We start from the raw sequence: 24,076 nt of genomic DNA, 5'->3' as shown, positions 1-24,076 counted from the left end.
TCTGTTTTTCTGAATTTGACTATTGTAGATGCTCCCCATAAGTAGAACCATACGATCTTTGTATGCATAATTGCCTAACCTTTGCTCACTTAGCATGATGAAGTCAAGGTTATCCGTGATATAGCATATGCTATAATTTCTTTTCTGAAGTTGCATAATATTAACAGTGATGTATAGATACCACTTTTTTTTAACCCATTCACTTGCCAATGAACTTTTAGCTTGTTTCTACCTTTTTGCTATTATGAGTAATACGGCTATGAATATTGGTGTATAAATACTAGTTCAAGTTCATTGATGGTTTTCTAACAGGTGAACGGCAGATTCCTTGCTGTGCTTTGAGATGATTGCTTTGAAAGCAATGAATGCTCAGCTTGTAGGCAGTTCTCATTGTGTGCATAAAATAATAGGGGGCCTACCTGGTGAATAAAACCTGTAAAAAATAGTGGTCAGGTTGAGAAACATTTTGGAGGCTTGATGAGCCTGTCAGATGACTGAAAGGTACATCAGAAGATAGCCGTTCCTGCTATGGACGAGGAGAAGTCAGCAGTTACCAGCTGGTTAGAGGAGGGGAACGCTCCACTGAGATGAGCTAGGCTCACTGCAGGTTATCTGAGTGAAGTTGACTGTCCTTCTGGACTCAGAAGAAAAGTCAGAACTGACATGGCGTCATCAGTATAGAACTAATGATTGAGATTATAGTGTGACGTCGGTATGAGGACATGTAAAAATAGAAAGGTGTCATGGAAGTGGCACTTCAGGATGCCTCTGAGTGGGAGAACATCGTAGCAGTATAGCAGATAGACCTGCATGGCATAGTGAATATACCATATGTGGTAGACGGAATTGGGTGGCAAGCTGGAGCTGCTGGCGGCTAAGACTTCTGTTCTTCCGGTGGCTTTCGTTCAGATATCTGAACTGATAGAGTAATAGTATCCCAGCCAGAATATTTACAATACGTTTTTCCCTTTTTTATGGAGCTGGAGATTAAACCAAGCATTGTGCATGCCACACAAGGCTCTCACTAAACATCATTTTCAACCCTACTGTATGATGTTTTGTGTGGTTTGCTTTTTTTTAAGCATTCAAAATGAATGAAGTCTAAGTGTCCATCAACAAATAGATAAAGAAAAATTGATGTATAGATGTAGTGCAGTACTATTCAACCATAAGGAAAGGGGGAAATCCTGTCTTGTGCAGCAGTGTAGATGGATGTGATGCTGGGTGATAGAAGCCAGGCACAAAAAGAACACTACAGAATCTCTTTTTGTTGTTGTTCTTGTTTTCGAGATAGGGTTTCTCTGTGTAACAGTCCTAGCTGTCCTGGAACTTTATAGACCAAGCTGGCCTCAAATCAAAGATGTCTGCCTGCCTCTGCCTCCCGAGTGCTGTGATTAAAGGCGTGCTCTACCACTGCCTGGCCAGAATCTCACTTTTAAATAGACTGTGGAAGATCAAACATCTTACTCCTAGGTTCCAGTGGCTTTAGAGAGGAAGAGACTGAGAAGATGTTGTTTTAACAATATAAACTTTCAGATAGGCAGAAAGAGTAAATGCGTGTAATATATTAATAGAAATGCACATTTTAAGTTAAAAGCAGGAATATGGTACATTTTGAACATCTCTAATTAAAAAAAAAAATCTGAAGTCTAGAACACTCAAAAACCCCAGATCTTTGGAACAGTCAGCGTGATGCCAGTAGGAGACTCGTGCCTAAAATCTGCTTCAGATACAGAGCATACAGCGATTGTATGACATTGTCTGCAGGTGATGGGTGTGAGGTCGGGCCTTGAGTCTCCTTCCCAAATACCTAAAATCTGCTTCAGATACAGAGCATACAGCGATTGTATGACATTGTCTGCAGGTGATGGGTGTGAGGTCGGGCCTTGAGTCTCCTTCCCAAATACCTAAAATCTGCTTCAGATACAGAGCATACAACGATTGTATGACGTTGTCTGCAGGTGATGGGTGTGAGGTCGGGCCTTGAGTCTCCTTCCCAAATACCTAAAATCTGCTTCAGATACAGAGCATACAACGATTGTATGACGTTGTCTGCAGGTGATGGGTGTGAAGTCGGGCCTTGAGTCTCCTTCCCAAATACTTGAAATCTGCTTCAGATACAGAGCATACAACGATTGTATGACGTTGTCTGCAGGTAATGGGTGTGAGGTTGGGCCTTGAGTCTCCTTCCCAAATACCTCGTTAGGGACCTGTGTGTAAGTGCTCCAAAGGCTACTAAGTGTTGTGTAGTACCACATACATGATGGTTTTACGTTGTTAACCACAAGCTACATTAGAGTACACATTCTAGTTTGAGTTTTTACTTCATCTGTCTTGAACATGTCTGCCAGATATCCAAGTCTAATCCACCACAGTTTTTGATTCACTAATTTGGGCTGAGGTAACACTGGTGATGTCATCATGTTTTCAGTATCTCTGTAACTTTAGCACAGTGAAAAAAAAATGATCTTGTAGGATGTTGAGAACTTCTCCAGAGGTCTGTAGTTCAGTTTGAAAGCTTCTAAATTAATCGTTTCTGGAGTTTCGTGATTTGAAGAGAAGCGTTTGTCTACCTTAAGATTATAAAATGCCTTCTAGCAAGCATTTTGCATCTTTTTTTTCCTTTTTCTTTGCATTTGAAACAATCTGTAATTTATTGTATATGGCATCTTATTGGTTCAAACTTGTTTGTGTGTGTGTGTGTGTGTGTGTGTGTGTGTGTGTGTGTGTGTGTGTGGTGTGCAAGTATGTGTGTTCATGTGAATTAGCATATGTGTAGAGGCTCAGTATCATAAAGTATCAATACTAAGAATCTTCCTCAATAGCTCTGACTAAAGGACTAGTCCTACTAGCAATCTTATTCTCGGGATCCTCTGATTCTGAGTTCTAAGGCTGAAATAACTAGCGAGCTGCCGTGCCCACACAGCATTTACATGGGTTCTAGGGATTGGTCTTGCTTGCAGGGTAATGCTGTAACTGCTGAGCTCTTTCCTCAGCCCCTGCTTTGTGTGAGTGGGTTTTGCTGTTTTTGACACAGGGTCTTACAATGTAGCTTTAGCTTGCCTGAAACTAAGTATGTAGACCAGGCTGGCCTCAAGCTCAGGTAGATCCATCTGCCTCTGTCTCTTCCTAAGAGCTGGGATTAAAAAGTGTGTTCCCCCACACTGGCAAAAGAGATTGAAAAGGAAAACTATCTTCTGTGTATGTGTGTGCCTTGAGTATATGCAGGTGGATGACATGCGTGCAGGTGAGGCCAGAAGAAGCATCTGATCCCTGAGTTAGAGGCAGGTGTGAGCTCTCTGACACGGGTACTGGAAACCCGCCCCCGCCATGCTTGTTTTTTGAGATAGGATAGTGAGCTGTCCTCCAGCTCACATCCTCTTGCCTTTACCTTCTGAATACTGGAATTATAGATGTGTGCCACCATTACCAGGCTCAAAACTTTCTAAGTAATTAATCTTTTATTCTGATACCCATTTTATTATAATACATTTTTCTTCCTGATTTGAAATACCATTCTTGTGTGACCTAACTTTGATCTATTCTTAGCTTTTTGCTTTATTCATACTGTTTTTGGTTTTGGTTTTATATGCTTTATGTATTTGTTACAAATTTTTGTTATGATAAAGTAGTAGAAAATAAATGTGTCAGTAAATGTAAAAATGAAAGAATGGTATGTGTTACTATTTGAAATGAGATACATATAATTTGATAGATGTGTTTACAACTACTGGTCTTTAGTCATTGTAAAATAACTGTCTCCAGGTTGGTGATGACAAAACTGTGAAGCAGTGGAAAATGGATGGACCAGCCTATGGAGAAGAAGAGGAGCCATTGCATACAATATTAGGAAAGGTACACAGATACATTGATTAGTGCTTAGCCTGTTAGAATCATTTATCTTTGTTTGTAATTACCAAAGGAAAAATAATGTAACAACCAAGAGGGGTTAGTTTTAATAACTGGCCTGCGAAAGCAATGTTTAAAAGCAACATTTTATGTAATTACAGTCCTTTGAAGCTTAAGGATTAAGAATATGACCAGCTCTTTGGTGCTCACTGTAGTAGAGTTTGATTGATTTCTCTTTAGCTAGACCAGCCATAGTAGACAGTACAGGTCACAGAGAGGATGCAGTGATGTGGTTCTTACTGTAGTAGAGTTTGATTTCTCTTTAGTTAGACCAGCCATAGTAGACAGTACAGGTTATAGAGAGGATGCTGTGATGTGGTTCTTACTGTAGTAGAGTTTGATTTCTCTTTAGCTAGACCAGCCATAGTAGACAGTATAGGTCATAGAGAGGATGTAGTGAAGGGTTTCTTATAGGAAGGCCATGGGAGAACTGTGTAAAATAAATGTTAGAAGAACAATGGCTTAGTTTCTGTCTGGTTTATGTCATCATAGATCTTATACAGAGCTCAGAATTTCCTAAAGAATTGATTAGGCTGTGAAGACATGAGTAGTGTGTGCTTCTTGTATAATCTTACACTTGTGACAGTTGTTCTCTAAGTTACAGCCTAAGTGTGATTTAGAACATTTAGCTTATACATGTGATGCTGATGACATTCTTACATTAAGCAGACAAAATTCTGAAGCTAAGTTTAATCTTTAAATATATGCATTTTAAAAGCTGCTGCACATATTAGCGTTTCTTTAGGTGCTGTTTCAGGTTTCAACAAGTTCAGAATATTGTTTGTTTTGTTTTTCGAGACAGGGTTTCTCTGTGTAGCTTTGGAGCCTGCCCTAGAACTCACTGTGTAGACCAGGCTGGCCTTGAACTTACAGAGATCCACCTGCCTCTGCCTCCCAAGTGCTGGGATTAAAGGTGTACACCACTAGCGCCACCAGGCTCAGAATATTCTTAAAGGGAGATGGGGGTAGGATATGTGTACAAGATGGAAAAAATTTCCAAGTGATAATAAGTTAGTAATTCAAAAAGCAAAATTGACTTCATTTGCATAAAATGTTTTTAGCATTCTATGATACTTTTTTTTTCTTTTGATTTTTTGAGACAGGGTTTTTTTTTTTTTTTTTTGTATTGCTCTGGCTGCTCTAGAACTCCTTCTGTAGACCAGGCTGGCCTCAGAGATCTTCCTGCCTATTTACTCCCGAGTACTGGGATTGGCGCTACCACCACCACCACCACCATCCAGCACTTTTTTGCCCTTTAATGAAGAGCTTCAAAGAAGTTTCTTTAGATTTACCCAAAAGGGAGATAGCATGATAAGTAAGGTGGCCTTCCCAGAGTAAAGTTTACCTGTTATGTTCTGGGTATGCCAACCTGTGACTTCCCCCAAATACAGGAAACTCGGTTGCACAGTTTGTGGTGAAGAGTGGTGGGAGAAGAGGAAAGAAGTTTCTTTGTAGCAAGAATTTCTAAAAAAAAAACCAAAAAACCAAACCACTTAAAATATGCTGATTTAAAGAATTAGTGAGGTGACATGTATAACACCCTCTTTGCTTTCAAAGACAGTGTACACTGGCATTGATCATCACTGGAAAGACCCTGCCTTTGCCACATGTGGACAGCAAGTAGACATTTGGGATGAACAAAGAACCAGCCCTATATGCTCAATGAACTGGGGATTTGACAGTATAAGCAGTGTTAAATTTAACCCCATTGAGGTAATGTTCTTTTTAAACTATTATTATGTTCTGTTTATTGTTTAGCATGAACTTTTAGCTCTGTTTAGGAACCATTTTCTACATTTGAACAGTTTTCAAGCATTTGATAATTTTCCAGGTTTTATCTGGGTTCTGTGAACTCTCAGCTGGTCGTCAGAGTAGACTCCAAGTAAATACTTGCCTCTTTTTGGTTTTGGTTTTGAAACGGGCCTTGGCTAGCTCCGACGGTCTTAAACTTGTGATCCTTTTGCCTAAGCCTTGGCTTTCCTTTACATGCTTTCCACACTCGTGTTCCATCAGATTGTACCATTGTACTTTGAGGAAGAGGTCTCTTTTTCTTAACCCTCTTGGAGATCACGAGAATGAGCACTGAACATGCTGTTCTGTATTGTAAGTCATATGGGTGCCTGTGCCTCACAGTCATATGCATAGCCACTCTTGGACTGCATGGCAGTTACAATTATAGGTGCTTTGTGCTCTGCTCTGAAATCTGAGTTTATTCCTAGTTCCTTCCTGGTCTAGTGCAGAGGTGGAGGTAGGCTGTTGCATACTATCTATTTGTATGTGAACTTGGGAAGAGAGGGTGGCCTGGAGGCTAATATGGCTGTTGGATTCCAGACCTTTCCCTGATCTTTTCTAAATACATGACAATAAATTACCCTCATTGTCCAGAAGACTCAGTCAAGATGCTTTTTCTTTCAGTGTTTATAGGAAGCTATTATGTTAATTTCTGTAAGAGAAACTTGAAATGCAAATTTCATACTTTCTGAGACCCAGCGTGGTAAGAGAGGGAGGAAAGGTTAAGCCAGAGTAGCAGAGTATAACAATATTCATGTGATGTACTGGGACATGATGTGCTGCAGTACAGTGTGAACTCGGGCTCCAAGTATTGCCAGGAGGCAAGCGGACAAGGCTCCCCAGCCGCCAGCGTGTGCCTGTGTACACACTGCTGCATGAGACTTTATACAGGTCTAGCAGGGGCTGCCAGTGTGTCCACTGCCGTTACAAAAGCTTACTAGAACACAAGCAGACCCTCTTACTATACCGTCTGCAGCTGCTTGTAGACCATAGTGGAAAATTGGAATAATTGCTCTGGGAATCACATGCCCATAAAGCCTAAAATTCTTTCTGGCTTTTAGTGGAAAGGTTCGCTGATCTTGATTTCTGTCTGAGCTGTGTTCCTGGTGCATCCTGCATCTTACTTCCATCTGTCTTCACTTTGGTTGTCATCATCAACACAACAGTAAACACAGACAGACAGTGATTGCCATTTTTTGAAGGGACAGACAGATGTTTTGCTTTCCTATTTTGATGAACATGTCAGAAGAGCTAATGGCTAATTGTAAAACCATAATTGGTCATGACCTGTCGACCATGGTTTTCAAACTTGCCTATTTAGTAGCTCTATTTGTCCACCGCCTGTTTTTTTCTAATCTTATGAATTGACTTAGTGATAAAAGCAAATGATGTCTCTTCCTCTGTATTATAGCTAATGGAAAGGGCAGGGCAGATTGCTGTGAACAAATAGAGTAGTTATTTCCTTTATTCATTAATAATTAATTGTCTGTTAAAATATTGAAACCTAAAATTCTGGTAAAGGCAGAAGTTAATACTGAGGATTGCCACGTTTTGCAGTGTGAAAGTTTTAATTCAGTCTAGCTGGAACTTTTTGCTGTTTAGATCAAAGTCTTTGTTTTAGAAATTGACTATGGTCTTACACAAAGGTAACATCATGAAAAGCCACTAAAGGTTAAGAGGTTAAGGGGCACCTAATAGAGGTCTCAGAAGCAGCAGTTAAGACAGGCTTTTGAGGAGTGGAATCCAGATCGTGTTTTTAATGTTAGTCTGTGATGTTCCATTAAACTGTGTGTACACAGTAGGCACTAGCTGGCCATACAGCTGTTTAGTAAACAACTCTTTCTTCCTGCTTTGTTTGCAATGGGAAATAACATTAGGCAGAAGCCAAGAGTGTGGTATCTAGAACCGTGAATCAGAAAGAATAGTGTTGCGGAGAGTGGGATCAGGAGCTGAGAGATGCTAGGGGGTGAAATTACCTGCTGTATGAGCACGAGGACTGGATTTGGATCCCCAGCCCCCTGTAAAACCTGAGCATGGTGGCGCGCCTGTAACCTGTGTTAGGGCATGGAGACAAGGTTCCCAGGGGTTCACAAATCAGCTCTTCTAGTCAAAATGGTGAGCTTCAGGGTCAGTGAACGACTGTCTCAGAAAATAAGGTGGGGAGAGGGCCTGAAGTGGTGACTCAGTGGTTAGGAGTACTTGGTGTTCTTGTAGAAGACCTGGATTTGGTGCCCAGCACCCACATGGTGTCTCACAGCCATCCGTAATTCCAGTTCCAATGACTCCAACACTCTGTTCTGCGTCCATTGCCACCAGGCATGCATGTGGTACTTAGACATACATGGAGGCAAAACAGTCGTTCACATTTAAAAAAATGAATCTTCAAAGATGTTTATATGGCTGAGGAGATGGGGAGCTGGCTCAGTAGGTAAGCACGCTGCCCACATGCCACCAGTCTGAAGCCTGAGTTCAGTTCCTGGAACCCGTACGGCAGAAGGAGAGAACTTACTCCTGTAAAGTTGTTTCCTGATGACCACACCCTTGGAGATGACGTGCACGCACTAAATAAATGATGTTGAGAGCAATAGAGGAACACAGCTGCCTCTGGCATTCACGGCCGGGCAAGTCCACCCCACACCGCATAAGTGGGATCAGGGCTCTGCTGGACGGTAGTTGGTTTTCACTCAGTGGCAAGGGTTGTCGTAAGGGCTTTGTGTGCTCAGAGTTGACTTAGCAAGGTGTGGCAGTGCATGCCTGTAATCAAGAGTCTGGAGACCAAGACAGGAGGCTCACAAGCTTGATGCCATCCTAGACAACGTAGTGAGCTAGAGACTCCTGTGGAGGGAGGGACGGACGGACAGAAGGAGGGAGGACACATAACCGTGGTTCAGGAGATGCTCAGTGAGTCAAGTGCCTGCTGAGCAGCATGAGGACCTGAGTTTGCATCTCCAGTGTTCATGGAAAAGCCAGGAATGCTAGTGCATGTCTGAAACCCCAGTGTTGTGGGGAGCAGAGACAGGCAGATCCCAGAACTTGCTGACCAGCCAGGCAGCCAAACAGTGACCTTCAGGCCTAGGAAGAGGTCCTGTTACAAAGAGTAAGGTAGAGAACAAGAGGAAGACATCCAGCATTGACCTCTGATTTCCACATGCCGCTTTACTCACACGTGCATGTAGACAACATGTGTACCTAAACATAGATACACACAAGCTCACGAGTGTACGCACGTGTGTATACACACACACACACATAGAGTTGGACAAAGGACAGGGCAAATTTCTGCAGCATTCACAAATAAAAGGAAATGTTTACCTTCTAATGAAGCAGAAAATTTGAGTGTTTAGGATATATTGTCATATAGAGCATTTAAATGACTGCCTGATTCATCCAGTTGTAATAAAAGGTCCATTCTCACATTACAGTGATATTGATATCACTTTTAAAAAATAAGCAGCCTTAAATGTCAAAAGTCATAAAATTGTTTACATTTTTGATTCACTAATACCACTCCTGAAATTTTATGTTAAGGGAACAATTCAGAAGAAGAGTTTAAATGTCTGAAAATGTTTACTGAAGTGTTATTTATAGTAGTCAAAAGCAGTAACTAACTCTTACTTTGGAGAGCAGGTAAGTAAAATACGTTCTGGTATAAATAGGACACACTGTTATTGCTGGTGCCTAAATACATGCATGGAGATTTAACTATGAAAATACTTGATTTAGCTGAGATTATGAGTGATTTACTATATCCTCATAAAATGGGGTATATTCAGTGTTACAGTTTGAAGGCTTAATGTAAATATTAAAGATAAATCATTTGTGCTTTGCTTCCAAGCCTGGCTTTTAATTGGTGATTGTTACAATTATTTTCAGACATTTCTCTTGGGAAGTTGTGCTTCTGATAGAAATATAGTACTGTATGATATGCGGCAAGCTACTCCTCTGAAAAAGGTGGGTTTTAGTCTTGTCTTGTTTTATACAATTGTTAAGGCATTCTGTGTATCAAGTGACTGAAAAAATGAAACCACTGTTTCACAGTTAGGTTTTTCTTCATAGAGCTGTTCTTTAACCCCAGAATGATGGTAATAACATTCAACTCTCCATTGGTTTAGACTCTCTTTCTTTGTGACTTCAATAATGCCAGTACATTTTAGACATCTAATTAGTACTTGCTAAATTGAAACTTGTAAAATGAAAGGTATTTCATTGCATTGCTTAATATGCACTAATTGGGGGGAGGATTGATTATCATATGACATATCCATTATTTTATTCAAAACAGTTTTTGGACTCATTCATATAACCAACTATTTTAATTACATGCTGATGCCAGTTTGACTCTTTGCTTAGACAAGCACTATCTTGTCAAGGAGAGGTTTTTCAGGTCTTTGCATTCACCATGGTCATTTCAGGACTTAGATATCAAAGCTAATTCACTCTTATGCTGACTTTCAAGAGAGAGAAATATTGTTGTACATGGAATGGACCACCAGTTTAAGAAGAGTATGAAATTGGTATCAAGCATTTATAGTATTGTCAGGGCACAAGAAGGGCTAGATGTCATTCGTGCACCATGAGTCCGTTGGCACAGTTCACGTATAAAATCTTTGTCAGTTGGATGTGGTGGTCCAGGATTGTAGTCCTAGCACTTGCTAGGTGAAGGCAGGAGGATCAGGACTTCAGGGTCATCCTTGAAACACACTGAGTTCCAGGCCAGCTTGGGCTTATGAGACTTTGTCAAAAGAATGTAAAAAAAAATTTTTTTTTGTAATGTGTTGATAGATTCAGATATTAAAAGTAGGAAGAATGAGATTAGTATATTCATTAAAAGTACAAATTTAGCTATTTATTCGTGTGATATGTGAACTTCGCTGTCTGTATTTCTTTTGTAAAATGATGGTATTAACCAGTACCTTGCAGTATATTTATAGAAATGAGATATGATGCTTTTTAGCATTTACCAGAATGCTGACATGAAGGTCTGGTTTACTAAATAGTAGTCTTTGACAAGTACACACATCTTCACACACAGTCCATTTTTAGTGGAGTTATATTAGCTGTAATTGAAGGAAATAACTGTAGTCTGTCAGTGCCCTCAAAGTCTGAGCCCAATTTACATTGCATTTATTGGTTGTTTTAAACAGTAAAACAATGCTTAATTGGATTTGTCACATGTAGATAGTAATGGACACTGCTACTTTATCTTGTTTGCCTTTTCTTTTAATTAATTAATTATTTATTTATTTTCAAGACAGGATCTCACTATGTAGTCCTGGCTGTCCTGGAACTCACTGTGAGATCTGCCTGCCTCTGCCTCGTAGTGCTAGGATTAAAGGCATGTACCACTATGTGCAACTTTATTATTGTTGTTATTATTTTAATCTACTAGGCTACCTTTCTCTATCTTTGGGAAAGAAGCTGAGAGCTAAGCTTTGTACAGTAGATACGGATTTCTTTACTTTCTTCCTCCCCGCACACCAACACCATTGTAGATGAAACACTGGAAGTGACCAGTCATCAAAGGGTCTTTCAAATCTTGCTTCCCTCTTGAAACATTTCTTCTGAACCCTAAGCTCACTGTTAATTTTGTGCCTTTTATGTTACCATTTGTTGCTTTATTATTTGTATCTTCATTTTGTTGTTGTTATTTAAATATATGCCTCAGTTTCCTAACTAATAAGTCATTTGAAGGTCAGGGGCTAGGTGTTAAACATTGTTTTGTCTTTTTGTAGTTACCACTCTGTTCTCAGGAAAACAATCCTTGATTTCTTTCCTGACTACTCTGAATTGTGTACTGTGCATATGAAAATATTTGCTTAAATCAGAAAAAAAAAGAAAGTAGAAAATGTATTCATTTTGTATATGTTAATTTTGTGGTAATGAGATAAAATGTATGCTTCCTTTCTCAGGTTATCTTGGATATGAGAACAAATACAATCTGTTGGAACCCTATGGAAGCTTTCAATTTTACTGCAGCAAATGAAGATTATAAGTAAGTGTCTCTCTTTTTAGAAACTTACTCCTATCAAAAATGGCTCCATTGCATTGCATTGCCTTGTTAATATAGTATGTTTCCCTTGGTAAGTACATTTTCATAAGCAAGTTTGGAAGCTCTCATTTGTTTTGCTAAAAATAATTTCCCAAATTGGAGAAGAGGTTTTTAGAAAAAATATTTTCTCAGATTTTAAAGTAACTTAGACAAAGAATAGTAAACTGGTATCTTTGGGTAAGCACTGTTTGTACAGTAGTTTGTGAACATGGCCATGCTTGTTTACTTGGGTGTGTTTACTGGTATGGCTGCATTTATGTTGTGATGCCTGTGTTGGATAGTTACAGTAAAGACCCGATGGCTCACTTGACCAAAGAGAAGAAATGGGATGATCTCTGATGTAGGCCATTTAAATAATGACTGGACCAGCAGGTGCGGTGGTGCATGTCTGTGTTCCAGAGGTTGAGGCAGGAAGATTGAGTGTGAGGCTACCCAGGGTTACATGGTATGTTCAAAGTCACCTTGGGTTGTATAGGAAGACACTGTTTCAGAACAAACAAACATGAGCAAGTAATGCTTGGCCCATACATGTTTTCTTGGAAGCAATATGTGCTTTACAGGTGATTGTGACTCCTCAAATAGCTGAAGCTCATGTAGTCTAACTGTTTGCTGTCTTTATTAAAGCCAACAGAAAGTGATAGTTTACATTGTTAGCTTAATAGTGCATGTGTTTTCTGTGCCTGTAAAGCTGACATAGCGTTGGGAGAGTGATACACAGATTGGGCAGAAGTACTGCTCTGATTGTCACTAGACCTCCCCAGAATAAATTGCCTTTCGATGACCAGGACGAATTGAATGAAATCGTCATGGACAGATACGGGGCAGACAATTTCTTAGATATTCAGATACACCAAGTTAGTTAATGCCTCCCTACTCATAACTTGGATTTGCTGTCTTTTTTCTTTCAGTAAATAAAAAACCAAACAAAACTGACAGCAGACTTTAAACTAGGAGATTTTATGATTCCTTATGTAATGCTTTATTCTTGTTGAAGTATTATACATTGGCTGTCTCATTTCACCTTTTTAGTATTGTCAGGTAAGATGTATAACCAGAGAGGTCAATCTAGCAAAAATTATATATTAGTCTTGCTATATTTTGATGCATTTTATTATTATTTTTAAGTACATTCTTTTTGTGAGGGGAGGTTTCAAGACAAGGTTTCTCTGTGTAGTCCTGGCTGTCCTGGAATTTGCTCTGTAGACCAGGCTGGCCTTGAACTCAGAGATCTGACTGCCTCTGTCTTCCTGAGTGCTTGAACTACCACTGCCTGGCTTTAAGTACATTCTTAATATATACTTTTTGGGAAGGTACAAGCTTGTTGGTGGATTTGAACTTTAGATTGTCTGTATTTAAAATCTGCCCATAGGGGCTAGAGAGATAGCTCAGCAGTTTAGAGTACTTGTTACTCTTGCAGAGGACCCATGTTCTGTTGCCAGTGCCCACTGGGCAGCTCACATCCACCTGTAAGTCTGGTTCCAGGTGTCTGATGCCCTCTTCTGGCTTCTGGAGGCATCTGCACATATGTAGTGCACACACAGACAAGGAAGTGCACACACAGACACATAAGTAAGAAGGCTGTTTCTCACGTATCCGGTGTGTGAGAGTGTAAATGGTGTATTAGCTCATACATGGGACTACAGGTGCTTTAGTGGCACTGCCTGAAGTTCTCTTAGGATCCCTGTACTGAGAACAAGCGCAGTTGAGTCATTAGCAGTACTAACCACATTGAAGTTTACTTACTGTAATAGATGCTTTGAAATGAAATGGTGCTGTTGCAATTGAAGACAATAAAAGACAAGAATAATTCAGCAGCATAGTGCCCTCTCTGCTAAGATTTCTAAAGTACATTGTGAACTAGCTGTTTTGCCCAGATAATCTTTTTTCAGAGCCTTCTTGGAATTTCTCATTTCTTGCCTTGGGAAGAGTTATATACGGTTCCTAAAACAAGACATAGCTCTTATAAGAAATGACTGCTAGTTTTCCTAATTGTCCTTATTTTTAAAACCTCTTGGTGAGTATGATGGTGCATGCCTGTAATCCTAGCACTGGGGAGGCACTGGCAAGAAGGGTGAGGAATTTAGGGTTATCTGCTGTGGAGAAAGTTGGCTCCATGGCTCAAGGGCTGCATGAGAGCCCCTAAGACAGAAGGCTCTGCTGTGGTAGCTCTCTCCTGTGTCTCTGTACTTCTCTGAGTAGTACAGTAAGTTTTCATTACAACTCAGATGCAGAGCGAAGGCATTCAGTTGCTGTAGCAGTGGGCAGGCCGTGCAACCCCGCTCAGTGCTGTGGCTGTACTGTCTGTAGGACAGTGAAGAGTAGATGTCGGCCTGAAGAGTTGTCGTAACTCACAATGGTAGGCACGCCTGTCCAGATGGATTGTTTTGCTTGGAATTTGCAGTTTTTCTTCCTCCACACATTGTTGATACAATTTGTTTAAAAAGCAGTTTGCTAAAAGAAAAGAAATTTTGAGCCTCACTCTACTAGACAGGCAGTATGTTGTAGTTGTCAAGTCAGAAGTTAACCTCAGAATCAGTAGACCCTGGCTCCCACACCTAGGGGTTGTTGGAGGCTCTGAAAAGAGCAGTGCTTTGGACTGTTTGTTTTGATCTTTGAGACAGGCTCGGCATGGCCTAGACCTTGCTCCCTACCTCAGGCTGGCCTGCCTTCAGTTTGTGAACTCCTGCTTCAGTCTCTTGATTATGGAGGCTACAGGCATGAAGGTGGAAGGAAGTACCCTACCCAGAGTGGTTTGTCTTGGGAGAAGAATATTAGGAATTTTTGTAAGCATTTGCCTGCATGTATTGTCTTCTGTCATTATCTTGGTCTAGACAACTAACAAATTGCCATAGATTGAGTGGTTTAAGCAAAGAGATTTATTTTGTACTAGTTTGGGAATTGCCAACATAAGCAGGATCACTGAGGGCCCTCTCCAGAATGCAGGCAACCAACTCCTGTCCTCACAGGGCAGGCTGCTCTCTGGCCTCTTCCACATTTGTGTGAGAGAAAGAGGGGGCACACGTGTGCACACGCACAGCCCATAGTGCATGTGTGGGGTCAGAGGACACCTAGTGGGAGTTGGTTCTCTCCTACTGTGTGGTTGGGGGCTGCACTCAGGTCCACTTGTCTTGATGCATACCTTTACTCCGCCATCTCAGTGTCATTACAAAGCAGTAAGAATCGTTGGTGTTTTTCTCTGTGTCTTACCTGCCTTAACTGTTTTCAGAATCAGACTGCTTATTGAGAGAGTCATCATTTAGCTGATGTTCTTGTTTTTTACTAATGTCTTGTAATACTACCTGTGGCTTCTTTATAAATTTGAATGAAATATTTGACAATGTTTTACAGCTTGTACACTTTTGATATGCGTGCCCTGGACACTCCTGTTATGGTCCACATGGATCACGTCTCTGCGGTACTAGATGTGGACTACTCCCCCACTGGGAAAGAATTTGTGTCTGCTAGTTTTGATAAATCTATTAGAATCTTTCCTGTCGACAAAAGCCGAAGCAGGTATGTGACTGCCAGCAAGCCACTTATTTTTGCATGGTATTTCTTTAGTCCTGATAATCATTGATTTTTCCTTAGAAGGTGGGTAGTTGTGTGTATATGATAGGGCTTACACCCAAGTATTGTGACATGGAGTGTGGACATCTGCTGAATCATGTCAGGGCAAATCAGGTGCTTTGTTTTATTGAGTAGGAGATTATTTCCATATAATTCATAAATTTACTAAAAAATTTAGTTTGATGGTTAAGAACTCAGATTTTTTTTTTTCTAAAGTAGTTTTAAAAGCAATGAATAATACTCTTGGCATTGTTTTTTACACATTCAAATCCAACTTACTCTCCCAGGCAAAGATGAGGGGAAGAAACAGTTTAGATTGTTGAGCTCATTCCCTTCCTTCCTAGGTTAGTTAGTACCTGTGAAGAGGTCCATACAAGGTCGTTATGAGGCTGATTAAACCGTTTAAAAGTTTTAAGACATTTTACTAATGGCCAGACCAAGAGCAGACTTGTGTCTCTGAAACATCTCTTGGTGACCAAGCTCAGAGGTACAACATTTTAAAAGACAAAATCCTAATTACATCAGTGCGTAGGGAGTGCCATTGGGGGCAGGGGTTATATTACCTGGTAACATCTGCTCTCCTGCGAAGCTCAGTATATTCCAGACACTACATGACAATCATTTCTAATTTATTTTAGTTTTATGTTTAAGCTTGCACAAACACCAGATATTTTGTTTAATATGTCTAGACCACGGTTAGGGTCATGGACAGTCCCCAAAGTGCTGCCAAGGCTGCTGTGGCTGCTGACGGGGATGGAAGGCTAAGAAGCAGAGTCTGGGTAGACATGAAATATAGTGGGGACAAGATGGCATTTACTTGGTCGTGTTACCTCTGTCCTCTATTGAACTGAGAGGTGGGAGATGTGAGTGCTGACCCATCCCATTTGTATATCGCAGTCTGTGAGCATGCTTAGTAGGATTGCTGTTTTTAAGATTTGAGTGTTTCCTACTGCTTAACTTTACTACTTATTATATGTAATTGAGTGTAGCATTTATACATGCATTTTTTTTATGTTGAGGTAATTTATAGAAAATTGTGGCATTTTCAGAGACTTCAGGGAAATTTTGTACTTTATGTTTTGCTTTGCTGGCTGACTTTGTGATGCTGAGGATTCAGCCTGGGCCCTTGGTGCAAGTGCTGTACCAGTGAGTTCTTCCCCTAGATCATTTACTCCGCCTTAAAGCCTGACTCATGTGCTGTGGTTTACAAAGAACTTGCATGCACATTCTCACTGTCCTTTAGTAATGCTTAGACATGTGCTGTAAGTACACATAAACCAAAGGAGAGTGACACAAACGATCCCATCAGAATTATGACAGCTGAGCTTGGTGGTACTCAGGAGGTAGAAGCCGGAAGAGTGTAGGTTCCAGGCTGTTTGGGTTTGCTTTCTATTGCTGTGGTGAAACACCATGACCAAAAGCAACTTGGGGAGGAAAGAGTTTATTTGATTTACACATCCTAGTCAGTCTGGAGGCAAAAAGTAAAGCAGAGGCCATGGAGGAGTGCTGCTTACTGCGCTTACTTCCCAATGGCTTGATCAGCCAGCTTTTTTTTTTTTTTTTTAACCACCAGAACCACCTCTCCAGGGATGGCACCACTCACAATGGGATGGGCCTTCACACATCAGTCAGTAATCAAGAAAATGCCCCACAGATCTGCCTATAGCTTAATCTGATGGAAGCATTTCTCAGTCGAGGTTTCCTCTTCCCAGATGACTCTAGCTTGTGTTCAGTACCAGCAGATAATTGCGATTGCAGGTATGATTGAGTCATGCATACTAATGAGAGTGCCCCGATGGTTTCCGTTTCCATTGCACACTTCTCCTGTACACTGCTGCTGTTGGCTCTTATGATGACCTTGGAACTCCCCCACATTCATGCACAGTTTCCTACAAGATCCTCACACTTGTAACAGTATGACGAACCAGAAGACTCCATTGGTTTGTTTGGCATTTGTCCTTTAAAGGAAGTGGGATTGTACTAATATGATGTGTAAGCAAAGAATGGACGGAAAGAGTCAGAGAAGTGGAATGGCTGGGCTAGGTGTAGATCAGGAGCCCACGGGCTCAGGTTCAGGATGAGTTATTTCAGAGCCACATGGGCTAATTAATGCAGGTCTAGCTAGAAAGCTCAGCTGATGAAGGAATTGTAAACAGAATTCTTACTGGAGGATTTTGCCCTGGTGTCATGTGAAGATGCACTCTTGGGAGTGTTACTTCCTGTTGTCTAGATATACACGCCACTCCTCCTCCTTCTGCTTGAGAGCAGCTCTGGTTCGTTTTCCATGGTCTGTTCTTCCTTTCTGACATTACAGAGCATGTGTAACCAAGCTTAGACAACACTTTGAATGCCTCTATTTTAAAAGTGTTTGCTCTTGAAAGACTTTAAAGTGGTTGAAGTTCACTCTTTAGCTTTGAGGTTTAGTTTTGTCTTGTATTAAATTAAGAGTCTCTTGTGCCTGGCAGTAGTGGCGCACGTCTTTAATTCCAGCACTTAGGAAGCAGAGGTAGGCAGATCTCTTGAGTTCAAGGTCAGCCTGGTCTATGGAGCGAGTTCCAGGACAGGGAAGGTTATACAGAGAAACCCTGTCTCAGAAAAAAAGGGGGGAAAAAAAATCTTGTATTCCAGGCTGGCCTTACACTTGCTATGTAGCCAAAGATGATATTGAACTCCCCAGTCCTACCTCCCAAATGCTGAGATTACAGGCATGTACCACCATGCCTGGTTTTATGCAGTGCTGGAAAGCAAATATATGGCTTCATGTGTGCCAGACAAGCTATCTTCCCAGCCCATTGCATAAATTTGGGGTGGGGTATATAGATCATGCTGGTCCTCAAAGAGGAAATTTATTTTAATAGTTAAAAAAAATTGTTTATTTGTTGTGTATATATATGCCTGTGCGTCTGCCATGGCGTGCCTGTGGAGGTCATAGAACAGCTTGTGGGACTCAGTTCAGTCTTTCCACAATGTGGGTTCCAGGGATTGAACTCAGTTGTCAGACGGGCAGCAAGCTCTTTTACCCACTGAAACATCACGCTGCTCTCACGTGAATGAGATTCAGTTCAGTCTTTACTAAGCAAACAAATAAAGTCAGTGGCATTCACAAGAGAAAATGGGTTTATTTAGACTATTTTAAGTTTTTTAAAATGCCTCCTAATACAACTTTTAGTGAACTTAATAATACATCTAGCATAAACAAGAGGTTGAAGCCACATAGTTGACCACTAAGCAGGATTGTGAGTTGCTTCAATGCCTAGCCATAGATTTGACTGATGGGCCTGAGCAAGTAATTTTTGATTGTTACTGAAACTTAATTGAAATTCCAGACATAAACTCATGCCACCTTGTGAAGAATTTTGTGTGTGTGGCAGATGGCTTTTAAGAAAGTGGAAATCATAAGAGATCAACATGTTTTTTTAAAAAGCTGGGCATTTTAGAAGAAGTCTCATCTGAGCTTCGTTTAATAACCATTGTCCTCTTTAAAATTAAATCTCTTGCAGTTTTAGTGTTTAGTATATATCTTAAAAGCAATGAACAAGGCTAGTATATGAGTGCACTTTAGAGATAGTCTGTAAATATGAGTTGTATCTGATTTGGTTGTCTGTGGTTTTTATTTTACTGTGAATAATTTGTTGGACTTGCTTCCTTTCTATCATGCTGTCTGCATTTTGACTCATTTTTTCCATATTTGGAATTAAGAAGTCTCATCTTAATTTCTTTGACCTTTTACTTGCTTTGAAATGCCCTTCTTAACACTCCCCGATATAGTATCTTCTGTGAATTCACTTAGCATGTTTCACAGTGTTTCCAAATAGGTTTGAGTTGACGTCGCCATTTATTAGATGATTCTTACCTCAGCTTATCAGACACTCTTGCAGCCCTCCCTTGTTTTCACACATGGAAATCAACTCTCACTTCAATTAGGCATTTAAAACAGTGTGCCCGAGCAAAAATCAGAGCTAGGTTCAGAGTGCTGGAGTATGCTCTTTGGAGGCCATTGCATTCATGTTATTTTCCAGTAAAATGTCATTGAGGGGATGGTGGCTGTTGACCTAAGTTAAATTGGGGATGAGAAAGTATTTACTAAGAATAAGCCATTTCTTGCCAGGCATGGTAGCACACTCACTCCCTTAATCCCAAGCACTCAGGAGTCAGAGGCAGGCTGATCTCTGACTTTGAGACCAAGCCTGGTTTACAGAGCTACACAGGGAAACCCTGTCTTGAAAACAGGTGTGGGAGGGGGTCAAAGTTATCCCTGAATGAAAATTAAATTTTGTTCGTATCTTATGCTTTCAACAGTTTTGCGAAGCTTTCTATGTCTGGTTTTTCTTAGTGTTTATATTTATTTCTATTATTATTATTATATATAATATATGTTATTATTCTATATATTCTATTAGTTCATCCATTTTTGTTTGTTTGTTTTAATTCCAAGTACTTAGAGTAGAACCTTATTAGTTAAGTTCAATGAAAATACAATGAAATGCAATTGAATTTTCCTTGTATACTTCCTCAGGGGAAAAAAAAAATAGGGGCTGGAGAGATGGCTCAGAAGTTAAGAGCACTGACTGCTCTTCCAGAGGTCCTGAGTTCAATTCCCAGCACCCACATGGTGGCTCACAACCATCTGTAATGAGATCTGGCTCCCTCTTCTGGCCTGCAGGGATGCATGCAAACAGAACACTGTATACATAATAAATAAATCTTTAAAAAGAAGGACGTGCTGTGATTAGAGGGTAAATTTCAGGTCAAGAATGTGGCATAACATGTAACAGCAGAAAAGGGGGCCATGAGTTTGAAAGCAAAGAAAGGGCATATGGAAAGGTTTAGAGTGAGGAAAGGGAAGGAGGAAATGATGTAATTACGATCTCAAAAAAAAAAAGTCTTGTGAAAATCCTGAAGATGTTCACCTAATTCCTTTCTACAGGGAAGTGTACCACACAAAGCGAATGCAGCACGTCATTTGTGTCAAGTGGACCTCTGACAGCAAGTACATCATGTGTGGATCAGACGAAATGAACATCCGCCTATGGAAGGCCAACGCTTCGGAAAAGCTCGGTGTGGTAAGGCCCGTTTTCCTTTGATGGCCACAAGACAGGGGTTCAGTTTTAGTGAATATCACTGTAAAAGCTTCTTGAGGTACTTATAATTAATCAGATTAACACCGTTGTGATCGAAAGTTAGCAACAAAACAGACAAATTACTGGTAGTGTTTTCTTGCAAGGCTGGGGCGATGTCTTGTTTGGGGGACCTGAGTTTTATCCTTAGAGCACACATTTGTCTTTTTTTTCAAAGCCAGACATAGCAACAGGCCAGTACACTCAGTGTCCTGGAGGAGGCAAGAAGACCAGGGGGGCTCACTGTCTAGGCTGGCTGGCCAGCTAGTTGAATTGGCAAGTTCCAGGTTCAGAGTCAGACTTTGTCTCAATAAATAAGGCGGAGAGCGGTGGAGGAGGACCCCATGTGGACGTCCGCCTTCACAGGCACCTGCTGGAGATGTGCACGTACACAAAGGCACTTTCAGAAGGTGGGGGTGGTTGTTTTGTGGGGGTTTTGTCTTTGTTTTTTGTGGGTTTTTTGTTTTTTTTCGAGACAGTCTTTCTCTGTGTAACCCTGGCTGTCCTGGAACTTGCTCTGTAGATCAGGCTGGCCTCGAACTCACAGAGATCCGCCTGCCTCTGCCTCCTGAGTGCTGGGGTTAAAGGTGTGTGTCACCACCACCCAGCGTTGGAACGTTTTATCAGTTCAAATTGGTCCTACTTGTGCGTTCCTGGCTCTTATTCGTCTTTGTTGGGAGAGAGAGATGATAGAAAGACTAGAAATTTAGGATTTGGAAGATCACCTCTACTGTTACACAGTAGTGATTGAGCACGTCAAAGGCTGCAAGTCCTGAGAGATCATCTAATGTCAGAGACCTGAAAACCTAAGTTTAAAGTAGATGCCATAAAAATACAGCTACATCTGGTTGTACGGCAATGGTTGACTTGTGGTTTTATTGTTGTTGTTGTTGATGATGAAATTTCTTTTCTTTTCTTTTTTTTTATTAAGATTTATTTATTTATTAGGTATACAGCATATATGACTTCAGGCCAGAAGAGGGCACCAGATCTCATTACAGGTGGTTGTGAGCCACCATGTGGTTGCTGGGAATTGAACTCAGGACCTCTGGAAGAGCAGCCAGTGCTCTTAACCTCTGAGCCATCTCTCCAGCCCCTGTTGATGAAATTTCTAATGTTCCACTTTTCTGTGTGGAACGTGCAGCGTGTTTATGTGAAAGGGGTGCTTCCTAGATTTTTATACTCAAAAAAACTAAGGAATTCAAGATACCAAATGTACTTTGTTTTCAGCTTACATCACGAGAAAAAGCAGCGAATGATTATAACCAGAAGTTAAAGGAAAAGTTTCAGTATCATCCGCAAGTAAAGCGGATTGCTCGACATCGCCATCTACCGAAACCTATCTACAGCCAGATTCAGGAGCAGCGTGTCATGAAGGAGGCTCGTCGCCGAAAGTACGTGTTAGAACATTTGACCCTCACCTCAGTCCTTCCAAGTGCCTCCCTCTCTATCATCACATAACCAAACAGAAGCTTTCTTATAGAGTGGTCTGTATACTAACGTATGGCACATACCTCTATCAACTGCTCTGGGCTTTCCTCCTCTTTTACCAAAAGGGGGAAATATCATCTAAGAATATGAGAATTCCCATTATTTACTTTTGAGAACATGTTTAAAGTGCAGATGAAGAAAATCAGAAAACTCTTCTCAGTTGGGAAGAGTGCAGTTGTTGAGTAAGTACCTGGGGCATGAGACCCTGGTTCAGTTGCCAGCGTGGATGAGAGAAAGGAAGGAATAGAGGGAAGAACTCATATTTTAAACTATTTCAGGTGGTGTTGAAATTGGTTTGTTGTGCTTGTTTTGGCGGTGGGTGTTGTAATATGGGAACAACACAGAACTTTAGCCTAGCTCCTGTTCGAGGGTGGTGCACAAATTCATGAAATGTCCACCCAGACAAATTCTCTCGTGCATGTGTGTGGTCTGTGCATGTGTGTGAGTGAATGTGCACATGTCTGTGAGTATGTGGCCAGAGGCCCATGGTAGGTGTCCCACCATATCACCATCATCTGACCGCCGTAGAACAGTGAGCTCCGGGGATCCTCCTGTCTCTGACTCTCCAGTGCTAATTACAGACACAAAGTGCTTTTAAAAATCAGTCCTAATGTAGCTGTCATTACAAAATCTTGTCTTTTTTTTTGTAAATGAATTCAAATACCTACAATCCCAATACTTGGGATCATGAGTTCAAAGCCTGGACTGCAAAGAATTTTAAAATTTTAAAAAAATTCGTATTTAGCAATCACTTCTTTAAAACATTCTCATATGTTTTATCATAATATCCGAGATCAAATGTCTTGTTTCTTGAGGTAAGGAACTCACTATGATTTTTAAAGTGTCTTCAGCTCCTGGGCTCAGGTGGTCCAAAGCAGAGCTTCTCCAGCCACCCGTCCTGCTGTGGAATACACTCTTGGAACCTGTAGATTAATGCAGTGTTGGAGTTCTTAGAGCCTTGGGGGTTGTGTTTTATTCAACTGTATAGGTTACTGTTATTCTGCTCTGTGGGTACTAGTTGGGATTTAATCATATTTATGTCTCAGTAACTAACTGTGCTACATTTTTAAACTTCATAAAGGATGCTGGGTTTTTTTGTTTGTTTTTGTTTTTGTTTTGTTGTTTTGGAAACAGTCTTACTGTGTGGTAGCCTGGCTGTGTTGGAACTCACTCTGTAGACCAGGCTGGCCTTGAACTCACAGAGATCCGCCTGCCTCTGCCTCCTGAGTGCTGGGATTAAAAGCTTGCGTCACCACACCTGGTTTAAAAGCCTGCAGTACCTGTATTCCCAGGCAGGCTCCCATCCAAGTACTTGCCAGTCCTGACCCTGTTTAGCTTCCAAGATCAGACAAGATCGGGTGCATTCAAGGTGATGTGTCCTTAGACACTGGTCATGCATAAAATACAAAATAAAATACAAAGCAACTAAATAACAAAAGTTGAATTGAACTTTTTACCTTACTCTCATTGAGAAATTCTTTTTTCCAGTAGATTTTCTAGTGAAAGAAAATGCTTTATGATTTAAATTTTTTTCCGTTGGCTGAGATGATTTCTTATGTACTTGCTCATATTTTATGTATTTTGTTTATTTCTAGGGAAATGAATCGTCGTAAACATAGCAAGCCTGGATCTGTGCCAGTTGTGTCAGAGAGGAAGAAACACGTAGTGGCAGTTGTGAAATAATGTTTTGTCTTCCTACCAAGCTTGATCTATAATTATTTGCTACTTCGGATTTGGGAACTCTGTAAATAAAAGTCCTGGCTCTGGTTTATAGTAAACACTGCAGTCGTGTGTTTTTCTCTCCCTTCTTCCCCTGCGTTGGCACTCACGTTTGGGCTGATGTAAGGACTGCTGTAGCACACAGTCAGCTGTCAGTTCACTGTGTAGTGAGTGAAGCCACCGTGGTGGGTGCCCGGTGTCCGGCCAGAGCATCGGGCGCTCCAGCGATGGAGAGAAGTGCTGCCTGCTGAGTCACTGGCACTACCTCCTGCCACCACCTGGTTTCCATGGTGATAGTTCAGCGTCCCACACTTTACAGAGCCTGACTAGTCAGAGACGTGAGCAATTTCCTGTAATTGGAGCCTAGACTGATCCAGACATAGCATGTTTCTCACCACTGTGAAATGTCACTTTGGGGGTTCGCAGTCTCTTG

General features: G+C 40.9%; 1 protein-coding gene and 1 non-coding gene across 2 annotated transcripts in view; both read left to right on the top strand.

Annotated features, from left to right (window-relative positions):
* Dcaf13 (DDB1 and CUL4 associated factor 13) overlaps positions 1 to 23,702 on the top strand; it is a 30,246-nt gene extending 6,544 nt beyond the window's left edge. The window contains exons 4-11 of the mRNA XM_059247330.1: positions 3,766 to 3,855; positions 5,467 to 5,622; positions 9,574 to 9,651; positions 11,610 to 11,692; positions 15,098 to 15,262; positions 20,244 to 20,379; positions 21,664 to 21,827; positions 23,520 to 23,702. Coding sequence (XP_059103313.1) covers positions 3,766 to 3,855; positions 5,467 to 5,622; positions 9,574 to 9,651; positions 11,610 to 11,692; positions 15,098 to 15,262; positions 20,244 to 20,379; positions 21,664 to 21,827; positions 23,520 to 23,607 — 960 coding nt within the window. The 3' untranslated portion in view covers positions 23,608 to 23,702. The remainder of the gene's footprint in view (positions 1 to 3,765; positions 3,856 to 5,466; positions 5,623 to 9,573; positions 9,652 to 11,609; positions 11,693 to 15,097; positions 15,263 to 20,243; positions 20,380 to 21,663; positions 21,828 to 23,519) is intronic.
* LOC131897241 (small Cajal body-specific RNA 8) lies at positions 12,450 to 12,580 on the top strand. The gene has a single exon (XR_009375603.1). It is a non-coding gene; the product is annotated as a small Cajal body-specific RNA 8 (non-coding RNA).
* Positions 23,703 to 24,076: the final 374 nt, after the last annotated feature.

Source organism: Peromyscus eremicus, chromosome 20, assembly GCF_949786415.1.
Source record: "Peromyscus eremicus chromosome 20, PerEre_H2_v1, whole genome shotgun sequence".
In the NCBI taxonomy this organism is placed as follows: Eukaryota; Metazoa; Chordata; class Mammalia; order Rodentia; family Cricetidae; genus Peromyscus; species Peromyscus eremicus.
Note: the sequence above shows the minus strand (reverse complement) of the source record. Positions and strands in the feature narration are given on the sequence as shown.